Source organism: Rhynchophorus ferrugineus, unplaced genomic scaffold (assembly GCF_030347505.1).
Source record: "Rhynchophorus ferrugineus isolate W39M unplaced genomic scaffold, kcgeb_rfMv2 rfM1, whole genome shotgun sequence".
NCBI classification, from domain to species: domain Eukaryota; kingdom Metazoa; phylum Arthropoda; class Insecta; order Coleoptera; family Curculionidae; genus Rhynchophorus; species Rhynchophorus ferrugineus.
This window is the reverse complement of record NW_027472580.1, coordinates 63,196,013-63,220,816: the sequence shown is the minus strand read 5'-3', so window position 1 is coordinate 63,220,816 and position 24,804 is coordinate 63,196,013. Positions and strand designations below refer to the sequence as shown.

Sequence of the window (24,804 nt, the reverse complement as noted above, 5' to 3'; positions counted from 1 at the left end):
AATTTCTTCCCAGCAAGCATTCTTTTGAAATCTGAGAACAGGAAATATTCGCTGGGCCAGATCTGGAGAATACGGTGGATGAGGAAGCAATTCAAAGCCCAAGTCATTGATTTTTACCATCATTTTCAGTGACTTGTGACACGGTGCATTGTCTTGGTGAAGCAGCACTTTCTTTTTCTTCAGATGCGGCTGTTTTTCGGCGATTTCATCATTCAAACGGTCCAGCAACGCTATGTAATAGTCGCTGTTGATGGTCCTTCCTTTTTCAAGGTTGTCAATGAAAACTATTCCATGCGCATCCCAAAATACAGACGCCATAACCTTGCCAGCAGACTGTTGTGTTTTCCCACGCTTTGGAGCGGGTTCATCGGGTACAGTCCACTCGGATGATTGTCGATTGGACTTTGGAGTGAAATAATGGAGCCTATTTCATTCATTGCCACATATAGACGCAAAAACTCGGGTTTGTTACGTTTGATCATCTTCAAACACTGCTCCGAATCATCAATTCGTCGTTGTTTTCGGTCAAAAGTGAGCTCGCGCGGCACCCACTTTGCACAGAGCTTTCTCATACCGAAATATTCCTGAATGATATGATTTACACGTTCAGTTGATATCTTTAGAGTGTCTGTTATTTCATTCAATTTCAATTTACGGTTATTCAAAATCATTTTGTGGATTTTTTAAATGTTTTCGTTGGTAACAACCTCTTTTGGGCGTCCACTGCGTTCACTGTCTCTGGTGCTCATTTCACCACGTCTAAACTTAGCATACCAATCGTTGATGCTTGATTTTCCTGGAGCAGTGTCCGGAAACTGGGCATCAAACCAAATTTTTGCTTCAACTGTATTTTTTCCCTTCAAAAAGCAATATTTTATCAACACGCGAAATTCCTTTTTATCCATTTTTTTCACAATAACAAAATGTGTTTCATTCAAAATGCTAATTCATATTCATATATTCATATGCATTCATAAAATGTAATTCGGCAGCTGACAAATTTATACACGCATCTTTTGAAGGTTAGGGCTAAGTAAAAACCATATGGATTTAATTCTAGCAGCGCCATCTATGTGTCAAACCGGGGACTTCAATTGACCTGTTATATACATACTAACAGTTACTGATATCCACTTTCGCATCAATTTCTGACTTATAAAATAGATTAATTTATACCTTATAGTTGCAACCATAAAACGCTATTATCTTTAATTTAAAGTAGTTTTTAGTAGTTTGGACACACCATATAAAAAAAGTCAGGTTAACACAAAACACAGTAAAATCGACCTAATAAAAAATATGCGATAATTCTTCGTAAATTTACTATCATAAAGCTTCAACGTCCCTTGGCCATGTTCAGATATCTCATCTGGCAATAACGGTCCACGAAAAAGTTTCAACAATGTTGCCATTAACGGTAATTGCCTTTGTTGCTGGATATGCGCATAGGCCGCAAATAAAAAGAAACGGTAACCCCCGCTAGTTCACTTCACATTATCAGTGAGACCTATTGAAATATATTGAACCCTTAAAAAGTTAACTGAATTACTAGATGCAATTTTAGGTACCATAAATATTCCAAACGATTTATGTCAACAAGGGCAATTAAATGTGTTTAATCAGGACAATAATTGTGGTAATCTTCAACTAGATTATGTGTGATGTCTCTGGACAGTGGTTTCAGACATTGTCACAATATCGGAATCTGCAATAGTTTCTAGCTTTTAATTTTAGCTGTGCAAATCATTTTAAGGCAATTCCATTTTAAGCTGATTCTTAATAGCTCATTGTCTTCATCCATTATTAGATGGGATTGTTTGTCTATGGATGTTAGCATTATATTACACCGTAACTGTGTTAAGGAAACTAAAAGAATTCGAGAATCCATTGTTTTATGAAACTGTGATAACTATAGGCCCGTCAAATAAAACAGCTAATGCTAATCATAAATATTTATGTCGCCGAATCAAATTTTGGTTTACTTGACTTTTGGTTTAGCACGTTTTCCGGCTTATATCTAATTATTATCACTAATGCTTTTTGGCAGCGTAACTCATTATTACCAACCCAAATAGAATGTTATTCCGATTCGGTTACATGTCCCGATGCATAAGACAGCATCTATCTCTTTTTATAATTGGATGGAAATATGGAAAGAAAATATGTACTTTGAGCTTAAAACTAATTTTACATTTTTACAAACTACAATTGGCATAATATTCGACGTCATTTATGACGTGCGTTGGCTGATTTATTAGATGGGCTATAGTAACATTTTATTGGAATTCATCTTTGAAATTCATATTGGACTTGAGAAAAAGTTCGTAGCGTTTTTAAATTGAGCTTTACAGGCTTCTTTTGAATGGAATATTTCCATTAAAATTGTTATGCAGAGCTCTGAAAAGTAATAATCAGGAAGTGCTATGTCTGAAGTATACGGTCTGTCATTGTCATAATGGAAGACACCTTTCCAATTATTCAATTTAAGCAGTTTTCTTTCAATTGCCTGATGTAATGTGTCTGTGCGTCCACAATACATTTGAGAATCAATCGTATGACGAACATATCTATGAACTAATATATCTACAAGAAGCCAACTGAAAAATGTCTGCATTGTAACTGATGCAAGATGCTATCTTGCAGCATCGAAGAATGTGGTGGGCTTACCGGTGTTCCAAATATATACTTTATCTTCGAAGAATTATCTCGCTGAGTATATATGGATTCAGATAAAGGGGCGTAAATAAAACGCACCCTTAAATAATATAATATATTAAACTTTCCAAATCGCTTAAACGAACAAATTATGTTACCTTCATTATAACTTGCTCTTGACGATTCCAGTTAGATTATAATCCGATTTCAATCCTTTGTCTTTTATTTGACATATTTATTCATTGTTTCAGGACAAAATGCGACAATCCGAAGAATATTTAGACAGTATTACCAATCCTATATTGGATTCTAGAGAGATCAAATTTGAACCAAATCATAGTAATGAACGCCTAGACATTAAACAAGAACCTATGGATCAAATGAATAATGACGGAGATTATAACAAGCAATCAGGCAAAACACCCGTGATTGTATCAGTTGATAACGCGGGCGTTTACCGTCCGGCATTGCAGGAGCCTTTAAGTTTACATAAAGACACCGCAACTGCACCCGAAGAAATTCCACCAATATACAAGAAGCCTTTGTTTCTGCACAAGGAACCATCAACAATACACGGCGATCCAAATCAAACGCTCTGTGTACGTAACAAACAAATTCTTCAAAATGAATTGTTGGAATTGATTAAAGAATCAGCGACCGATATATCGAACGAACCTTTAAATCTACACACGGAACCTTTGAATTTGCATACAGAACCGTTGCCGCTACAGGTCATCGTTTCTGAGGCTCACGACGAGGAACTAAATCTGGTAGGATCAGATACGAAATCGGAAACCACTACGAAAGAATCGACAGGCGCTGAGAGCGAATTCGAATGCAAAGAAGCGTTGATAAAAGTTAAACCACCGGCCGTACTGCAGGTAGGTGTTACATAAGATGCTGCTAAATCTCTGTTATATTTAAATTGTTTGAGACTACAGTGTTATAGGTAATTACAACTGGTTAATTAAATATTTCTCACTGAATAGGGATCACGGCTTGGATCTGATGATTTCGCATATCAAATGAGTGACATATCGCAGGAACCGGCCGATTTGTCAAAAAACAGAAAAGAACATCTAATTTGCGAAATAGATTTGCCAAGAGATGATGATAATATGGATACCCAGTCTGTATCAAGTAATAGTTCTGATCCAGATCGATTGGAAGTTGATATGTCTCAGGTAAATTAATAACCTACATTATATACCAGTAATACATTTTTAACAGCTTAATTGTTTCATTAATTCATAATGAAAAAATACTCAAATAATCTTATACTTTTCTTTTTTTATCAGTAATATTATAACTTATATATTATAATATATGTTAATGGGTCATAAATAACGTTTGCAGTAATAATCTAAGATTTCAAAAATTATATAAAAAAAATATATTAATGAATCGATTGGACTTGAACGACGACCTTATTCTTGAATTGAAACACATTGGTGTTTACTATATTTAGGCGCGGGAACTCTATGAATATATAATAATACATTAAAATTTAATGAATGAGTCATTTTATTGTCATAAATAGATATGTTCAATTGGCAGTTCTTTTAATATTCTTCGATTATCCCAGAACAAAAAAACAAGTTTATTTTAAATTCGAATAAATTCGTATTTCTGTTATCGGCCTTTATTTCTTATTAGGTATCATTTTTGAACAGTAAGAAATCTGGTAATAAATATAACAAATGCAATTTTTAAAATATCGTTTATCGCACTGTGTGTGCCCTGTGTTTTTATACGCTTTTAAGACTGGATATTTTAATAAACTTACCTAGCCTTGCCAAGGATGCAATTAGAACTCAGAGCTAACAAAATCACACCGGGAATTCATTATCAATCCAAATCAACATACATGTAAAAACTTAAATGATTATTACATTATTCTACATAATTTGGCGATACAGTACTTTATCCCTTTTTTATAAATATACTGTATCTTTTAATAATAATGATTGTACAATGAAAGTCAATTTTATACAGTTAGTAGAGAACCAAAGGTAATATCTAAATGCCAAAAATAATTTAATCGATAGCTTTAACCACATAATCGTAGATTGAATAGTATAAACATAATATCTGTTTTATCAGATTATCTAAGGATACCAAAATTTGAACATATAGAATGATAATTATTGATATCATGTAGGCTACGGAAGATCACAATTCTAGTTCAACTAGCAGTGCATCTCCACCACCTGAGAAACTTCCAGATCCATCGGATTGGTGCTACAGTCAAAATAATGGCTTTGGCTTAGGAATGCCAGTTTTAGCAGGTAGTATTAGCATATAAAAATTAAGAGCATAGAAAAATATTTGTCTCTTTAGGAGAGGCGTCACAACTCCTCAGGAAGTTGATAACGTGTCGAAAACTGGGAATGAGTATCACACCGGCAAATCCAAAAGTTTTAAACTACTCCTTCTTTCAGTCAAATTTGTCCTCAGATCAAAACAACGTCAGTATTAACGAGAAAGAAAAGACTTCAGCTAGAAGAAAGCAAAGTTACCCCACTAAGGCAAATAACATAGAAGAGGTTAGTAAATTTAATATTAGGTTAAATAAATTTAATATAAAAATTTAAATATTCAAACCATAGCACCATTATTGGCTTTAAAGGCCCATATCTCTGATAATAGTTATTTAATGAAGCTATATTATAGCGCCTTGAAAGGTAACAGTCCATTACACCGATAAAAATAGTTAGTTCAATTTTTCATTCAGATGTTCTAGAGTTACTGAATTATGATTTAACTAGAAAAGTGGTAAAAAGTCATCGATCAAAATAACACAAATATTGATTAGTGTTTGAAATAATAATAAATAATTTGAATTCGCTTAAAAAAAACATAAAAGTTCACATCATACAAAATATTATCTTTAAAATCAGTGTAAAAATTAAATCAGTGAAATTGTTTAAACTAAGGGGTGTTTATCTCGGATCTATATCGGTTCCGTATTCTTGTGATTCAGAACTCCAAAAAATTATTGGAATAAAATGAAAATATAATAGATACGCCTATGGAGTGATATTTTATAGGCTTCCCGAAAAACCACTATATTGATGGGATTCATTAATTGGAAAATTGTTATATTGTTATATTGTTATTGGTATAAGTATAATAAAGTTGCGGAACATTATACCGTAACATAGCCACTTACAGAACTTTTTTTGGTTAAATTTCCTGCAACTTATCGAACAACCTAGTAAGATAAATTGTAAAGAGGTGTCTGTTTCTTTTGGTAATGATTTTATGGTATAACATAACACCGAATCAAAATCCTATTTTGTGTGTCATTGAAGTCGATTTACTTTAACTGGTGTAACATTTTTGCAATAATAATACAAATTAGCAAAAGTAATAAGTAATATTTTATCATTATAATAACCTTACATGCGTTATATGAATATTAAGTGTGATATTTTAGATAGAACAGTGTGAAGAGGATGACAAGAATACCGTTAAGAATTTACCACCTGAAGAATGCACCGATGTACCAGATTTTACTGGATCAAATCCCTGGATTAATTTTGCAGGCAATAAAGTAAAAATGGGCGTAAGTATCCAAGTGATACACACTTCTGCACACTAAAACAACCTATGATTAATATATATTCATTTTTTCTATAATTTGTAGAGTAATGCATCTGCTGCAGTATCAAAAAGGGTAGATATTTGCTGTACTAATTGCAGAACTCAAACTACAACAATATGGAGGCGTAATATTAGAGGCGAAATGGTATGTAACGCGTGTGGTTTATATTTTAAACTTCATGGGAGAGACCGACCTTTAACAATGAGAAGAGATACCATTCATACAAGGAGAAGAAGGCCTAAAGCACAAGACGGAAGGAACAGGGCCAATAGTATCGATGGCAAGAAAAAAATTGGTGAGTTTTCTTAGACGAAATTGCGAAATTATTTTAAATATTGACATATTTTTTCAGACTTTGATACTTTCCATAAAGGTGAGTATTCAAGGCCCATATTTTTAATGGAACTCACCTATTTCTGTTTTCATTTAGAGCCAGTCAATCCACGTACTTATTCTGATCATAACAGAGGGTCAGAGAGGACAATCCCCTTAATACCAGCTACTATATCTGAAAATGCTGATACTGAAAATATGTTGAGCGCTCTTCGGAGGCAGCTACAACCTCATTTAGTTATGGCATTATCTCAAGGGACAGGAAATCAAGGGAACTTGTTTTCTCACATTCATCAGGTAAAATAAAAATGACACTATTATGTTTATAAATCATATAAATCACCTATTTATTTTATTTTTTATGGATATCTATGTAACACAATATATCTCAAAAGCATTTTGTAGATTGTTTTAAGTGTTTAAGTTGATTGATAAAAAACGCATTTCTGAATGGGTCGGGTCATCACCAACAGGCAGAGATTCGGTTCTTGATTATATTGGTCATATAGGTTTGATTTTTCTAGTGTTCTTTCGATTTCATCAAATCTTTGAACATATTTTTGAATGAGATGAATACGTGGTGTATCATTTAAGTGACGAAAACTTCGAATATTGCAGAATCTTTTATACGCTACAGTCGCCGAATGCTCATAAAGCGATCACCTGCCAATAAATACTCCATAGACTCTGAATTCCAGAGCTACCGATTGACCTGTGCTATTTGAATTCGTTAAATTATAAATATAAATATATAATTAATATATAAATATATAAATTCACTACAATATTATTACATTGCGATTAAATTCCATTATATATTAAGCTAAACAAATATATACTTTTTGTGGGGCATTTTATTGTATATTATTGATTATAATTTATAACAATGGTATCTAGATGCAGTTAATTAAATTACAGTTGAATTTAAATATTAACGAAAATATTTTTAGGGTATAAATCAACCTAGTTTCTTGCCAACCAACAAAGACTCGCCATGTGGATCAATGCCTGAAATAGAATCGGATGAAGAGAGCATAGCTGACCTTCCCCTTAATCTTGTCTCAACCCAGCTGGCGGAGACTGAGACGCATTAGCATTGATAATTTGATATTGTCTAAGTGAAAATCAACGGCACTAATCTGTATTTAAGTAAAAGGTGTAGACTTATGTTGGAGGCCTTATTAGGTTTTCAAAATGGCCGTATCAAATCAGTGATAGTTTTTTTTATCTAACGATAACTTAGACCGTAACGGCATTCACATTTAACTTTGTATTCGTCATTCTGATTATGTACGAACAAACTCCTGAAATACTCCATCAGGCTCTCTTGTTTTAAATACAAAAAGTTATTATTTGTTGTACTTACATTATTGAATAATACTCATTGTTCATGATATTTACAAATTTAAATTTAGGCTTGTTTCTTTTAAATATCAATATTTATTGCAAGAAAACTTGCCTGTAAAAATATTTATTTGTTTCTAATCAGTGTGATATTTTCAGAAAACGTATTATTTCATACCAACCCACAGCACCCAAATAATAGTTAAACATAACCAAACTTTTTCTTTATGCCAGTACCTTAATTTTAGTAGTATTTAACATTAATTTTTGCTATTGCTTTGATTTTTTAAATGTGAATTTTTTAAAGTTTCTATTTTTTCTTAATTTTTCTAGTATTTACCCATATACTCAATATATTATAATGGTGAATATTATTAATGCGGACCTAACTGGAATGTTGCTGAATAATGTTGCTAAGTTATACAATAATCATCTGCGTTTGAGACAGTGAATATTTTTAAAATAAAATACGTACATTTGTTACCTAAACTAAATAATTATAAAAACTTGTAATGAGCAACATTTTTATCACATATTTCAGCCATGGGCCCTTAAAAAGTATTTTTTCAATCAGAAGTTTAAAAATGAATGTATTGTATATTTACTTATTTATTTTTTATTAAATTATTACATTAATGCTCTCTCAGTTGCCAGTCTCTTAATAATACACCGAATGTCCTAAATTATATATGGAAAATAGAGTATTTTATTTTAAATTAAAAACTTTAAATGAGATTGACAACAACATTTTTTGGCATTTTTACCAGTGTGTGATTGTTTAAACCTATATTTATTGTAAATATTTTTGTTTTGCAATATTTTCTTGTATACCAGTAATTATTATTAGTTTTTTAGTGTTTTTTAGGGTTTTATTAGCGTTTTTGTTCTATTAATAATGCTTTCTATGATATTCGTTTTTTTGGCATTTTTGCAATAAGTTTGCTCCAATTTGTTAAAATAACAACTGAAAAGAGACATGATCCAGTATTGTTTTTGGAATATTTTATCTGATAACGGTAGAAATGTGAAAATTGTTTTAGGATAAAATATATTTTTTCTAAAAGTATTATATGGAGCAAAAAATACTAATGTAGCGTACCTATTAGTATTAACCATTGAGTGATATTTCTTTATTTTAATCTTACACTTAAACAGAACTACTTACCTAACTTATTTTAAAATGAGAGCGGTTGCCAATCAGATTTGACAAACCAACGTTTAAAATTAAAAAATATATCCGGATCAAAATTTTTACCTGTTTTATAGCACTTCATAAATAAGTACATACCTGTTGATATTTATTTAAATTGTGTTGGGTGGACCAACAAATGCTTTTTACTTTTATTGTTCTCTGTATTTATATGTATAATTTTTTATACAGTTTAATAATAATTTCTATTATTTAAAATGCAGTATTGTTAAATGTTAAAGTTTTGGTAAAGTTCATCTTGTACGTATTTATGAAGTTAAGGTACATTTTTTCGTTGTTAGCTTGATTGACAATATCCGCAAATAAAATCAGTATTTTATACAATTTTTTATTGTTAATAATTAGTGTTAAGCTAAAAATTGCCTTAGTTGTTAAGTTTAATATTATTATGTTGGCAGCTATGCCTGAGATTTGCAATACCAATTTTTGCCAGTTCATAGTAATAATTTTAATTTTTTTTAACGTTCTACTAATTGATATTTTTAATGAACGGATAGCTTTAAACTTTTCGTTTTAAAATTACATGTTTACAAAAAAAAAGCTGTAACGTTTTTACTCATATAAAGTTGTGATATATTGTTGATGAAAAACAAATATGTTTTCTACTTAAGTTTTATAAAATTCTAAACGGTCGTCTGTTCGTTTCTTAAATACTTAAAAAAGAGGTTTTTGTATGTTATATTTACCACAGTATATATAAGGTTGGCTAAATTAGAAGTTAGGATATTTTTTTACCAATAAAACATGGCTGCAAACAAAAGTTTATAGTATTTCTTTGTACCTATATATTTTATACAAGGTTCGGAAAAATGCATTTTCAGTTTTCCAAATATATTACTTTAAATATAAAAAATATTTATTCAATGAAGCTATATATAGCGCTTTTAAAAGGTAATAGTACTTAGTCAAAAATTGATCAATGGTTATTGCGCTTTAAAAATAGGTTCCGGAAGGTCATTTTTCATTTATAAAAAAGGAAAGATGTAATGCAAACCATCTGAAAGTTATAGTGTTCATGGTAATGAGTCCTTAAGTAAGTGTGAAGTTTTAAAATAATATTGAGAAACAAGTTCAATATTTAGTTTCCCTATAAATTAGAATGAAAAATGAAATGGAATTAGTTTTTATTTATGAATAGCTACTAAAACGAAGCGAAAAGGATCGTGATAGAAGCTCGGAGGAGTTTCACAAACGGTTGCAAAGCCTACTTGATGTTAAAGGTGATGGGATTGGAAATTAATTGTTAATCATGGATTGTTTGGCTCTGATCAAAATCTTTAATTTGACGCTGCTGCTAAATAATGCAATTGAAGCAGGCAATTAAAAAAGGAACCAAAATTGATTAATAGAAAAGACGTATTCTAGAACGGCAACGTTAGATCATCCATAACTTTAGTGATTTGGAAAAAATTAGAATAGATCGACGTGAAGTGTTAATGCACTCACTTTGTGTTTTGGATTTTGCTCCGTTTGACTTGAAAACTCTTTTAACTGTGTAAAGCTGGCATTAAACATTAGGCTTATGAAATTCACTCAGTCTTCAGGTGGAAAATTCAAAAGTTCTACAAAATAATTATGGTTCTGAAAGTAGCCAAATAATGAGAACGGCACATCTAGTCATTGATTAGTGTTTGAAATATATATAAGTAAATAATAACAACTTGTTTTGAAGAACACAAAACGTTGAATAAAGAAAAACAATATTACTTTTTCCCCAAACCAATATGTGTATGCGTTTGTGATTTTCAAATAAAACATAGATCATTTAATTTTGAGATTGGTTTTATAATATATTTACTTCATATATTATTTTCATTTGTGCAACTCAGTTATCCACACACATACTAATATGATATATTATTAAAAGTAGATGTTCATTTATGCTATATTTGTATTATAGATTTCAGCCAAAATTCTTAAGCATTCTCATTTCCTCAAAGGGTATATCGGAGGAATATTGACATATCCCAAATATCAGAACTTATCCCAATAACATTTCTGAAGCAGATAAGAACCTCAAATAGTTCTATTTGAGCTGTCGCCAACAAAACCGCTTTCTGCATGGTTGTGTATGGTGAATAATTTACGTGTATGGTGAATATTGGCATCATTAGCCTTTAATAGGAACTAAAGGTGTTGATAGAATAATTCAGATAGTGTGTATGCCATTTGTTTTATAAATAGGTTATTGTTTGGCATTGTTACAGGATCCAAGTATGGTTTCATAGTAGGTAATTTTCTTTGATTGGTGGAGTTCCAGAGTATCCGAGTTAAGTTTGGCGAATTATCCAGTGTATCACGCCGCTCCTTGTATTTGAATGATGCGAAAATGTGCCCCTCTGAGATGTGTTGTGTAGTTTCAGTACTTTAGTATTCATACCTGCGTTTGTTATCGTTAACTATAGGATGTTTAACCACATATGGCCTGTGGATGACATTTGGTCCCGATACCAATCGATAAATTAAAGTCGAATTACGTTGATCCTTACTGCGTCGACGTTATCCTTACTAGTACCTGCTCAAGCACTGGATCAATGGGTTTTCCTTTCCAGTTTTCTTCATATTAATTATAATATTTTCCGGTACTGTTTGCTTCATTCCTCCAATATTGACATGACTCAGTAATTTGTTGAATTATTTGATGACATAATTGCTTAGATTAATTATATCTGTCTTTTTTTATGCATACCAATCACCAATATTAAAATCATAATATATTATTAAAAGTACATGTTGATTTTGCTAATAATGTAGTTTTATTAGGACATGATTTTTACCAATTGAGTTTAAGATTGGGAAAATCTTGAAATAAATAGCATATCTGGTTCTGTAAAGTAGGTTGTTGGAGACAAAGAAAAATCTTATTATATTTACTTTCTTTCTAAGCAGGGACCATAGAAACAGATCCACCAAATATTTTAATGTACAAATTAGGATACTATGAAGGAGTAGCAGAAAAAGAAAACTACAAAGACACAAGAATTTTGTATTGAACAAAAAATACAATTTTAAACTAAAAAAATTTATTAATGGTTTATAACTTGAAACATTTTACATGAAACATGACTACAACAAATGTTGATAGATTAGTGGTATTTGTAGTTCTTGTGGTGAGCTGAAACAAAATAAAAGGTGAACCCAAAATTAGTAAAGTTAACATAAAAGTTAACATTAGTGTAAACATGAGTATTTTGCAATATATAATTAATTATTTTTTATTAAGGCAATTTTGAGCTAATTACCCAAAATTAGTAATAAAAGTTAACATTAGTGTAAACGTGAGTATTTTGCAATATATAATAAATTATTTTTTATTAAGGCAATTTTGAGCTAATTCTATGTAAATAAATACTTACATAGTTTGCCATAATTCATGATGTAGAATAATCCCATTCCACCAAATACAACATGCAAGAATGGGGCGATGCCAGCTTTTTTGGGTTGAACATACTTATGCTGCCATCTCCAGTATGCTGTTAGAGTAAATAAAACAATATAACAGTGTAGTATTTTTTATATTAGTGTTACTTGCCTCTACTAATAGCGCCTGCAATTGCTTGAGGGCCCTTGTTACGACGTCCAATCCAAGCTCCCAATTCTGATAACTTTACTTGAGCAAGAGGTGTATCAGCTACATAAAATATAAAGTTGTGAAATATTCATAAAACATGTTTTGTATATATGACTATAACTTAACAGTGAACATTATGTAATATAATGATAAAGGTTAGTATTTCTCTTACCTTTTCCATAGTATCGAGCTGGATCATATGGTCCGTGTACACTAGGATTGTATTCTGCAGGATAGTCACCAAAAGCCATTTTAAATTGATCTAATTAATCTATCCCTGATTATACAATCGAACAACCCACTACAATAAAAAAGTTTTATGGAATGACAGATGACAATTATATATTCTTCTTTTGAAATATACGGCATTTAAATCTTTTTGCAGCAAACGCCAATAGAATAATTTTTTAATTTTGTTTATAATATAAACTAGATATATCCGTCGCCATCAAATCAGAGAACATGAATAATTCGTCACATATTATTTATGATCTATAAAATATATAAAATTATTTAAAATAAAATTTAAAAAATTCCAATGTTTAGCAGATTATTCTAAAATATATGTTGCAGTTTCTTTGTATTGGGCATAATATATAATAACTTTGGATAATAAAATAATTTTTCTATTGTTTTAAAATAAATGCAACCCATAATACAGAGGCTGTTAGGTTATTTTATATTTAAGGGGGTATTATAGTATAGAAAATCGAAAAATAGATTTTTTCTCATGTTTTCAAAGCTTAGCCTTTTAAGAATTTGCCCTTAAGAAGGTTTTTTAAAACTTAAATTATTTCTGGAGATATAGATGTTTTAGTGACATGATTTAAATTTTGGCAACTAAAATCAAATTTCAAACGCGTTTCTCTCGAAACAGTCGACAGGATAGTCTAGACAGTGCGTACAGAATGGTCCAACGAAAGACAACGAGTGGGTTTGTTGGGATATTTTTTGTTCTATTTGGACGGTTTGACGACGGCCAATGAAGGTTTGCTTTCGCTTGCAATCCGTAGAGTGTCGGTAACATCAAAAGAAATAAATGGAATCGACGATTGGAGTGCGAACAGCGAATACACTATAATCGCTGTTGCCGATGAAAAATATGAATTCACACCCAACGAACGTTTCCTAACAACAAATGCAACGAATGTTCGGTATCCAACGCCGAATCTCATTTGTTGGCGTTCGTTGGTCCGGTCTGTACGTAGCATATCGTATCGAAGTAAAAAATCAAATACACTTTTTCTTCGTCAACTTAAATGTACATTGCGCATCTGGAGGCATATTGTCATTACTCACTATTAGAGGCGTGGTACAATATCAGGCGTCGAAATGTTCATCAACACTTTATTTAAGAACTGTGGAATGATAGCTATAACAGACTTGCTGGCAGTAGTGAGAAATTAAATTGTCTTTTATTTAAATTTTATTGGTCAATTAAACATGACATCAGGGCCGTCACGTGCCAAACTATATCAAAGAGCCAGTCAGATGTCCAGCCACAGCAAGCTCTTATTTTACAGGTGCCTATAATGGAGATTTAATTCACCTATCAAATTACTTGAATGGCCGATTATAACTCCCATCTGCATGTTGGGCAAAGCAAGACTTTTCTCCAGAGATTCCTATTGAGTTTTCTATCTATTAGTCTATGCTCTTCTCGTTAGAGGATCTCTAAGTAGTTCCCAGACTAGAGGTATTGTGCCAGAAAATGGTGTGAGATCAACCCATATTAAAGAATTACCAGCTTGACCAGCTCCTACTGGATCTATATAATCAAATGCCGACAGGTCGGAACAAATCTGGGATTAAGGTGCTCACTGGAAAGCTACCGGTCAGGTAGCGCTGACAAGCCACTTGCTCTGACATACCAAACAAAGTCAAAGTCATGTCAAACCATCATCAGTCACAATACGTTATAGCGAACTCTTTTTTTTACTCGATAAGCGATGAAATAGCGATGTTGAAACGTTTTGGAATCATATCGCAGCGGTTTTATCCCCTTCAGGATCTTTTGCATTACATGTAAACATATAAAAACAATTTTTTCATCAAATGTTAAGTTGTCTGCAAATTCTTTAAGAGCTTAAGCTGGGTTTTCTTCCAATAAGTGTGATCTAAAATCTCTACTTATAAATTGAACAGTTTGAACAATGAAACAACTGATAACCCGAAAATTGTGATATAATGGGGCATATCACCATAAGTTTCTAACATTATTTCATGGACACTATGGACCCTAAAAAAGACACTATTAATACTATACTAAAAGAAACTATTAATACAAAAAGAATAATTGTTATTTTATGTAGAGATAGAGCAGAGAATATTAAAAGCATTACATTTAATAGTTAAGTTAGGGCTTCTAACAGTTGTTTAGATTAATCTTTGCATTTTCACCAATAGATAACGTTAATTAAAATACATACATGTGTTATTTTGTTCAATGGGTTTAGTTAAGTTTTCATACAAAAGAAGAGGAGGAAGTAAGGATAAATTGATGTGTAGGATATATAAAAGGGTTCGTTTTATTTTCATGGCGTAATTTAATTAAAAAATACAATTATAGCATTTTAATTTATTCAACGATATGTACCCATTATGTTTTAATTATTTTGACGTCTCTATATATGTTTCTTTTTATAACCAGAGTATAAAAGCTTGTAACATTAAAGTGTTCAATGCCTTTATACCTTAAAACAGGTTCATTTTATATTATCTTGTTTACTATTTAATATACAGAGATTTTATACATAGGCGTTCTAATGAAAATAAATATAATTATATTTATATATAGAATAGAAAAATTTGGAGCGCATTTTTTACGGATTGTATCATTAAATAATACATTTTTAAATAAATGTCATCTTAAAGCATAATAACTTTTCTTTTAACTAGTTCCTAATTTGATAAAAAACCTATAAAAGCTTATTAAAAAATATTTATACGAAATTCACTAACCGATACTTAAGAACGATTTATGTGCTCAACCATTGAAAGTATGTTAAATGAATTTGTATATTTAAAAAAATGTACATATTTAGTTTTAGAAAAACCTATAAATAAAAGTCTACGGATTACACAGTGGTAAAAAAGTGGAAATTAGGCCAAAAAGTGTAACGAGGTAATATTGCTATTATAAAATTTGAAAATTTTGCGACAAAAATCTTTAGCATGCTTTTTGGATATATTTGTCAACGTAGCTGAGTCATATTTTTATTTATCTAGCAGGCATAACAAAACTTTAAAATCATGCTGAAGTTTTTGCCGAAATATAACCAACTAAATTAGATAGTTTTCTTTCGTTATTAAATGAAAAAATATTACATTTAGGCACGCTAGGTTATACATACTTTTTAGCAAATATTACTTTACTGTATTATTACAAGACGTTGCTTTTGCCTTTTTGATAGCTTTTAAAGTAATACTCAATAAGAAATAACAAGTCTCTGGATTGTTAATTTTATGAACCTTAGCAATGACGGTATTGAATATTTGTTGTTTAATATGAAATACCCTGTATGTTATAGTTAAATGTAATATTTTAATATTTGTTTTAGTTGTGGTTCTAGGGACATATCGATTTTATTTTTTGGTTTTAATTGTTACTATTATTGATTTATTTGTTAAAGAATAAATCCTATCGATATTTAATCTACAATTTATTAGGGAATTTTATGTTTTCAAAACAAAAAAAATGTATAGTACAATCTAAGGTTTCTATTTATATCTAAGGCTGCTTTTTTGTACTAAAACATAAGCCGTATGGAATGATATAGTATAAATATTTGATTATATTGTAGTTAGGTTCCCTATTTTTCTTCATATGAATATATGTAGACTTGTTATCTCTTTTAGACACATTTCAAGTTGTTTTATATTGAATAAATTAACAGAAAATATTTTAAAGTGATGTGATTGGTTTTTATTTGAGCTGGTTTTTGATTCAAGCTTTTTGATTGTTTGCCGATCTGTATATAAAACAACTAGAATGTTTTGACTAGAGAAAAAAAACTTTGCTTTTTAATTTTAGCTTTTATTTATCTTCATTAATTGTGAATCCTGTCGGTTTCCGTTTATTTATATATAAATAATAGGCCTTAATAATCAATATCCAACAAAAAGCAAAGTTTTTTCGGTCATCAATAATAATGTATCAATTCCATATAGGTTCTAAATGTAGGATTCGAATTTATGCTAGTTTTAAACAATAAGAAGATGCATAAAATTTATACGAGAAAATGATTGTCCGAATATTTATAAAACAAGTTAAATGATTCGAAAGAGATTTGATTGTTTTCTTTTGTTGTTATATAAATGCATATTTATAAGTACTTAAAGAAAATAATAAGTTAAATACAATTTTTTATTAAATAATATTATTCTTTTAATAAACGTCCCAAATATATATTTGTACTTTAAATGACTTAATTTTTTTAATAATAATTATTTCATATAACAGTTTCTAATATAATAAATAAAGTTTTTTAAGATGCTCACATACGTAGTAATTTGTAACAAATTTCTATTTTAAAATTTATTAATTTATATTTCAAATAAAAATCGATTGTATTTGAATGGTATATTAGCAAATGACGCTTTGTGACTTTATGCATGCTCGAAGCTTATAATTACTAAAATTGAAGCTACTGTGAATTATTGATATAAAAATATTTATAATTAATTTGTTTGATGAGAAACTAATAACGATATAACACCTTTATTTAAAACTAGCATCTGCTATAACAAAAAGAATGACGCGTCGTACAATATCCCTACTAAATACATTGATTATTGTCCAAGTTGTAGCGGGCTCAATACTATACCGCTATGTTTGTCACTGAGAGCTCTGTTTTCTCTCCTGTTCGTTTCCGCCACTTCACCTCGTTCGTTAGCACAAACACCACCATCTCCTTCTGTTAAGTTGTCACTATGTTCTATCACTACACTCATTGTTTCGGCGGTGAAACTCGTTTGGACCTTCGTCCCGTGGTCATCCGTTTTTCTTGGAGCTGCTCCTGTCACTGATGCTGGTTCGCGCTGTCTCGTTAGCTTACTCGCAGTGATGCTTTTCTCGACTCGCGGATCTGTTTGGTCGCTTTCGTTGCTCGACACGCTTTGAACATCGTAATTTAAGTCCATCGCTGTCAGCTCTATGACGCTGTCGTCTCTAGATAGTTTGCTGTGCTCTTCAGAGTCTGGAAGAGACGGAAGATGGATCTGGAAAAACAACAGATCGTTTAAAATTATATATTTTATTTTCAAGTAATTAAATAAATTAAATAGTGAATATTGTGCTTATTTTCAGAGAAGTTTGTTTTATTTTGTTTGTTTTTTGTGTCTTTTTTTACTACTAATGTTCATTAATTTACTTCAAATATTAAATTCTAGTATATATTCTAATCATTCATTTTAGAAACGTTACTATTGAGAAAAATTGGTGCAATATACATCAATCAATATATTACCCTTTATTTTCAACAACTTTTTCGCATCTTGCTGGCAACTTGAAGATACCATGTCGAAAGAATGATGTTGGTTTGGGAACGATCTACTAACTAATCTATTTTTGCACTTCTTCACGATGTGCCAATCAAGCTATGGTGCATTGATCTGAACAAGCGGTAATCGGAAAATACTCCAGTTTGTTCAATTAAAGTCGGTAGAAATCTATAGTAACGTTTTCATTCGGTTTTAGTAGCTCGTAATACACTACACCTTGCTGATTCCACAACATGCGCAGTAAACTGCATGGCCAGAATATTCCACTTCGGTGTCGATATGAATGGCTAACATGAGTTTTTGTGTTAAAAGTGTCTTAGTAGTTCCACTTTTTATCGCCAGTCACAATACGCCACAGAAATTCTTCTTTTGACTAGCAAGCAATGAATCCGCGATTTTGTTCGAAGTGACATTTTGAGTCAGTTCGTGTGGTAACCATCTTCACTTATTTTTTATCTTTCCCGTCTAGAAACAATTGATTCATTAATTGCTTAGATGCCTGATAGCTCTTTGAGAGCTATTAGGTTTGGTCCAATAAGTTTTGCAATTCGTTCTCCTTGAAATTTTTAGTCTTACAGATCATTCTTAGTCATTAACATCAAAATCACAACTTTAAACAGTTGAAACCAAAACCGATAATTGGCACTGACCGAGTAGCAGCACTACCAAGTTTATAATTTACGGTAAGGCACTTTATTTCTGCCTGCGTATTATATATTACTCGGTCTTCCACATCTACAATTTCTAACTGGTACTCTGAACGTTTTTAAGAAAGAAGTATAGGTCGCTTTTAAAAATTTGAACCGCCATTATATCATCATATTACAGTTGGATATTATATTATTCAGCTAGTTATCCCTGAAAAGATTTCCAGTTATACAAGTCAAAAAAAACTTTCTGAACTAAAAAAATACTAAAGTAGTAACAACTGGCAGATCGCCTGCTATTGTAAATCTCCAAGGGTTCCAGCAATAGAGCAAGTGTAGGAGTTTAAGTACCTGGCACCAGCAGCGACAGGAGAAGAAAGTGGCGCCCCCTTTTAACTGAATTTCTAAGGTGATAAGTGTGGACATTGTAAATATAAATATAGTCTCACATTTGTAAGTTTAAGGTTTTAAATACTGATTTAGGTTTGAATATATCAGTCGAATGAAATGTAAACAAATTGAATGGATGGAAGATGATTAGCTCCGAAAGGGACATGGATCAAGCCTATAGAAAACGATATGAACAGGAGATTGGTATTGTCTGAGGCCAGAAAAGTTCGAAATCGTAGTCTTGTGGTATCAATAGCAGCGCATTGGCTGTAAAATAGAAACTATCTCCGAGTGGCGGTGATAGATTGATAATCCGATGATGAAACAATAATATCTATTGTAATTATAATGAAGAAAATAAAGGTAACTGAATTTTACCAAATATTCCATTAATAATCTCATGCCTATAAGAAAGGAATTAATTCATGTAATATTTGACTAGCTGATTATGCATGAAGTTATCAAAATAATAAGGGGATGATGACGGTTCGGAGAGGTAGTTTGATGAATGCATCGAAAATGTATCGGCAGTTTTTAGTTTATAGTCCGCTATATATAATATGATGTTGGGAAAAAGTGTTTTTCCTTTAGGAGAAAGGAATGTCTTTCCATCATCAAAATTTGCGAAGGTTAAATAGTTACAGCCGCATTGAAACACCTTTGGTTCAATATGTTCACAACAAAATGATTCTTCAACATGCGGAAGGAAATAGTGAATTGGCGGTGGTCAATAAGTAATCAATTTGGGCATATTTATGTATAATTTTTGATTTAGGGAACCAATGGGAAAAGAAGTTTGGTTTCAGAGGCTAGATATTGCTGTCTTCGATTGAGACTAGGATAATAATGCGGTTGCGGTTGTCTGTGCCGGTTGACTATACGCGGTGGTGATGAAAGGAGGAGGAACAGAAACCAAGGGCTTTGTTTGTGGCAAGTAGTTAAGTCGCTATAATGGCCATGTACGGACATCATTTGAAGACCTTGCAAGAGGGGGTGCACAAGTTTACAAATTCGGGTCAACTTTTGGACTCGAGATCAGAACGAGTCTTAACGTTATTTTATGCTCTGAACTCAGATCTTTAATCCGTGTGTCAAGACTGGTTCTAATTTTCAATTTCACGCATAGTCATAGCACTACACACTTATAATGGCTCTCAGCTTTTGCTCGTCAGCATAAATAAAAAAAGTAGTATTGTATAAATATCCTGACGTATCATCAGTATCGAAGGCAATTCCACGAACGGACAGTGATCCATTGGCAATTTGTCCAGATTCAAGTGCAAAAGATGCCTTAAGAGCTTCGTCTTCATCACTGGCGAGCAATAAAACTGGGAATATTTGTCGAACCTGATATTTGAAAACTAATGACTGAAGCAATTTGTTGCAAAGTTGCCAAAAGATTGGAAGACATTCGAGTTTTTCAAAGTACATTTTTTGCATTCACATCTTGATTTTTTCTCACAAAAGTTGTGCGACACGAGCGACGAGCAAATAGAGCAGCTGCTAGAAATGCACGATTTTTAAAAGGGGCTATTGATGTGAATCCAGTCCCCCAATTTATCTTGTAAACAGCTTTTGGTTGGACATGTACCAAATCGTGTGTACTTGTAATATTATCGCGGAGGATGATTTTTAACTTAGGAATAGATTGATGCTGATTAACCGGACGAAGGACTAGAAGGTTGTCGACCACAAGTAACATTAAGGATAGGCCGATGATATGGATGAAATTTAGAAAGTTATAAGTGTTCTCATATATCTCATTGTTGATTGGGGTGTATTGGCGGGGTATACGCTTGTACGTGTTTCATATATTGAGAAGTTGTGACAATTTTATGATGATGAATTTGTAATTATGTTTAAATGTTTTAATTCAATTATATTCAATTCAAGTAAAAAAATAAATTATTTGTTACATTTACTAGGAGGGGATTATTAAAAGAATAGGAGAGTAAGAAGAGCTAAATTGAATAACTAAATAGTTTAGAAATAGTTATAAATATTATTTAAAAAAATACCTGTGGTATGCTAAGTTTTCTAATTTCATTCTCTTGCGTAAATGAAGGCAACTCTTTGAATTCGCTCGTGCTGGTGCTTGGTAGACTGTAATTTGGGGGTACTATGGACACTTTTTTCCTGGTATGTTTGTGTAGCAACGCTGTTTTATCTGCCGGAACAAAGTCCACCGATTCAGGAACATCTGGATATCGCTGAGCCAAACGGCGCCTAAAATGAATAGAATTATATTTAAGTTTTCACATTTCTAACATTATTATGATTAACAACGAGTACATTACCTGCTGCTTTTGTGCGGACATAAATTATCTTTGAGTCTCGTTTTGCTGCGAGGTCTGAAGCATGAGGTCGGACATGCGCAGAGAAGCACCCTCACCAGGCAACAAAGTAAACCAGCAACAATTAAGGTAGGCCCTATGAGTCTTAGTTCTAATGTCTAAAATAAATATTTGATTATAATTATTATTAAAGATTTTTTACTATCTGAAACTTTTGTAAGTCCGATATATACCGAAGGAGGTAATTAATCTTCTTAATTAAGAGAAGCCATACTAATCGTTAGATTGACGATACATAGACAGCAAGCAGTAACTCGTGTAATACTTTTATATTGACTCTTGTATTGAAATAGATGAGAAAGCATATAAAAATATAGAAAACACTTTCTTGGCATGTGTGAATATTCTTTTTACTATTAAAAAAAGCGGAAGTATAATTATACCGTGGATATTGATTAACGTCAAGTGGGAGCAACTAAACGCTCATCATTCCACTACCCGGGAGGCACTCACCAAATAGATTGATGTCGAAAATAGCATTGTTTGATTAGAGAGGCAAACATTCTGCATTTTTCATATGCTAAACACACGTTTTCTTGTAATGTGTCACTTAATTAATAATTTATACAATACAGTAAAACATGAGTAGTGTCCCTTTGTGATTGAAATATAATGATTACAATTTTTGTGCAATTCATCATAAATCACTAGAAAGCTCTAAATATCTGATTCTTAGCCAAAATATTGCAGTCCTTGGGCAGCTTATACAAGAATAATATATATCTTATATAAATATCTTAGGCAGAATGTTTAGAGTTTAATAAGAACAAGCTTACTTAACAATGAAATAATAAAAGTAGGTGTAACACAAGACAGTATTTTGCGGCCTGTTCTATATATGTGACATATCACAGATAGAAAATGTTACTATGGCTAAAATTGCTGCTAATACTGCTATAAATGCTATTGGAGACAATAGCGAAGAAGTAAACATAAAACTGACAGACGCAAGTAATAATTAAAAAAGTAAATCAGTGCATATTGAATTTACCAAACCAAACTGTTCGTATACCAATAAATTAATATATATGACATACTTTAACTCTAAGTAGTAAGGATGTTAAGTACCTTGGGATGAATATACCGCAAACCTTCGTTGGAAGGAGTATATCAATAATAAAAGAAAAGAACTGGAATTAAACTACAACAACATATATTGGCAATTTGGAAGAAATTATATATTATCCCTTAACAATAAGGTTGTGTTTTAAATACTAAAATCTAGTGTTGGGAACCATCAACTGAAAATTACTATCGACTTTAAGGTTATTACTCCATTCCTCTTTACAATCAAATCAAACGTATAAAGTAGAAAAATAGAATGCAGAAGATAATGCAAAAATTATCCCTTTCCTTCTCTTTCCCAATGAAAAGCTTGAATAAAACATTCGTAAGCACACGTTGGAATGAAGTAGAAATAAACCAGTTACGATGTCGTTGTTACTTTATAAATATTGAAACTGAAATAGTAATTACAATTTTAATCGACTACCTTTTTTACTATGGATTAGTTTGACGGTTTTGTAATTATCGATAGTTTCGACGGCTTTCAGTCGATAGTTCCCAACGCTACTAAAACCTATATGGCCTTAAGGAATTCAGTTATATAAACACAGATATACTGCAGCTTGTGGATAACACTGAACTAGGACACATACTCAAGAGAACGAAATCATGTGATCTTGTATAGTTGTGTAGTGAGGTACATTAAATTTTATCATTTGTGAAAAGTGCTAATAACTTTTATTTTATTGGAGTTTAAGTAACGACAAATGGGTTCCCTTCACTTTTCTAGATAAGTACCTAGTTTTAGGTCACCGTAAAGACAAAATCAGTTCTATAGTAAATGAAAAAAAGTGACTCAGCTAAGATGTATGCGAATTTGAAAAATGTGGTCTCGCACTAAACTACCTAAACTGTAAATTCACGTGTAACATATAGTTCACCATTTACTATATGAATGAAGAAGTAACAAACCAGGCTTTATACATAAATAGACTTTATACATTTTAGGATCGCTGTTTATTGTTGCGCCTGATATTTGATATATGAAATGTTAGACCTAGATTCTTCAAAATGATGTAAATATTTTAATATTAAAAATAATTGGGAAAGTTTTTACTAGGAGGAGCCTTGTGGACAAAACATTCCCTTTTTATTGTTTTTAAGTTTTTTTAATGTCGAAGACAATTCGGTGACATATTCTGTTTGTATTCTGGAAAAATATTTATTGCAAGTGTCAAACAACAATTATTTATGTTATGCTTAGAAAGATGTCCAATGTTGTAAGATTATGTTTACATTATTGATGTTGTTGATGTTTACATTATTATAACATTATTATAACTAATCTAATAACTAATTTCTAATTCTAATGGCAGTAAGTGCTTGAAGAAAAAACCAGATTTTACAAATTATTATGAAATAACAAATTAATTAAATAAGAATAATATTGAATGAGGTTATTTAATGACCTTGTTCATTGTGGTTTGTAATACGTTTGTGGACAGTGCACTTATGACAAGAAGCATTGTCTACAATAACACCTTGACATGGAAGAAGTCATAGATAAATATTGGAAGCGTAAACAAGTGTTTGATAGATTAGACATTAATAATTTAGTAATTGACTTGAACAGTGATTCTGATAGTGAAAGTGACAGTGACTGTAAGATTTGTGTGTGTAAGATAGATATGTGTGTTATTCACAATATACATGAACATTTGGCTGGAATGTATGAGGAGAGAATGGATACTAACTCTTTTACTGATGATATGGCAAATGCATTAGGGGAATGCAGTGATTATATAGATATGGAAGAAATTGGTGTAATTTTTCAAGAAAAATGAACATAGGTGGTAATAAAAGAACATAAGGGTAAATATATCATATCAAAATGACAAAGAAATGAAAAATGGAAATACAACAACAAAGGAAATTAGAATTAAATGTAATAAGTTAAATATACCCTCCAAAGAAAGAAAAATTCTTGTATTTAAAATTGTTAATTATGTGGATGTGATATGTGATTTATGTGATATCCCCAGAGGATATCGCTACATAAAAAAAACGCGCTTAAAGCTCTACTTCATAGATGTCGTGAAAAAATTCAATGTAAATATAATAAAACAACCCTAACCTACAAACTATTATAAGAGTATAATTAAATGTAATTTTAAGTCCTTCGATAA

At 31.3% G+C, this 24,804-nt stretch overlaps 3 protein-coding genes across 4 annotated transcripts in view; 1 reads left to right on the top strand and 2 right to left on the bottom strand.

The window, feature by feature from the left end:
* Positions 1-9,909, top strand: part of LOC143198940 (uncharacterized) — a 108,712-nt gene extending 98,803 nt beyond the window's left edge. Inside the window, exons 3-11 of one of the 2 annotated variants that reach the window (XM_076408639.1) lie at positions 2,907-3,536; positions 3,645-3,839; positions 4,817-4,943; positions 4,996-5,201; positions 6,095-6,223; positions 6,305-6,557; positions 6,615-6,635; positions 6,693-6,892; positions 7,546-9,909. In XM_076408639.1, the coding sequence (XP_076264754.1) occupies positions 2,907-3,536; positions 3,645-3,839; positions 4,817-4,943; positions 4,996-5,201; positions 6,095-6,223; positions 6,305-6,557; positions 6,615-6,635; positions 6,693-6,892; positions 7,546-7,689 (1,905 nt within the window). In that variant the 3' untranslated portion in view covers positions 7,690-9,909. The remainder of the gene's footprint in view (positions 1-2,906; positions 3,537-3,644; positions 3,840-4,816; positions 4,944-4,995; positions 5,202-6,094; positions 6,224-6,304; positions 6,558-6,614; positions 6,636-6,692; positions 6,893-7,545) is intronic. The other variant, XM_076408723.1, reaches the window with a different exon arrangement.
* Positions 9,910-12,155: 2,246 nt separating this feature from the next.
* Positions 12,156-13,063, bottom strand: ATPsynF (ATP synthase, subunit F). The gene is made up of 4 exons (XM_076408511.1): positions 12,893-13,063; positions 12,682-12,780; positions 12,506-12,622; positions 12,156-12,264 (listed from the first exon to the last, which is right to left on the bottom strand). The coding sequence occupies exons 1-4, from the start codon at positions 12,969-12,971 to the stop codon at positions 12,236-12,238; spliced, it is 324 nt and encodes a 107-aa protein (XP_076264626.1). The 5' UTR covers positions 12,972-13,063; the 3' UTR covers positions 12,156-12,235.
* A 2,220-nt stretch (positions 13,064-15,283) lies between these two features.
* LOC143198751 (uncharacterized) overlaps positions 15,284-24,804 on the bottom strand; it is a 292,680-nt gene continuing 283,159 nt past the window's right edge. Inside the window, exons 6-8 of the mRNA XM_076408252.1 lie at positions 21,557-21,711; positions 21,278-21,485; positions 15,284-17,940 (exon numbers count right to left, since the gene is read on the bottom strand). Of these exons, the coding sequence (XP_076264367.1) occupies positions 17,512-17,940; positions 21,278-21,485; positions 21,557-21,711 (792 nt within the window). The 3' untranslated portion in view covers positions 15,284-17,511. The remainder of the gene's footprint in view (positions 17,941-21,277; positions 21,486-21,556; positions 21,712-24,804) is intronic.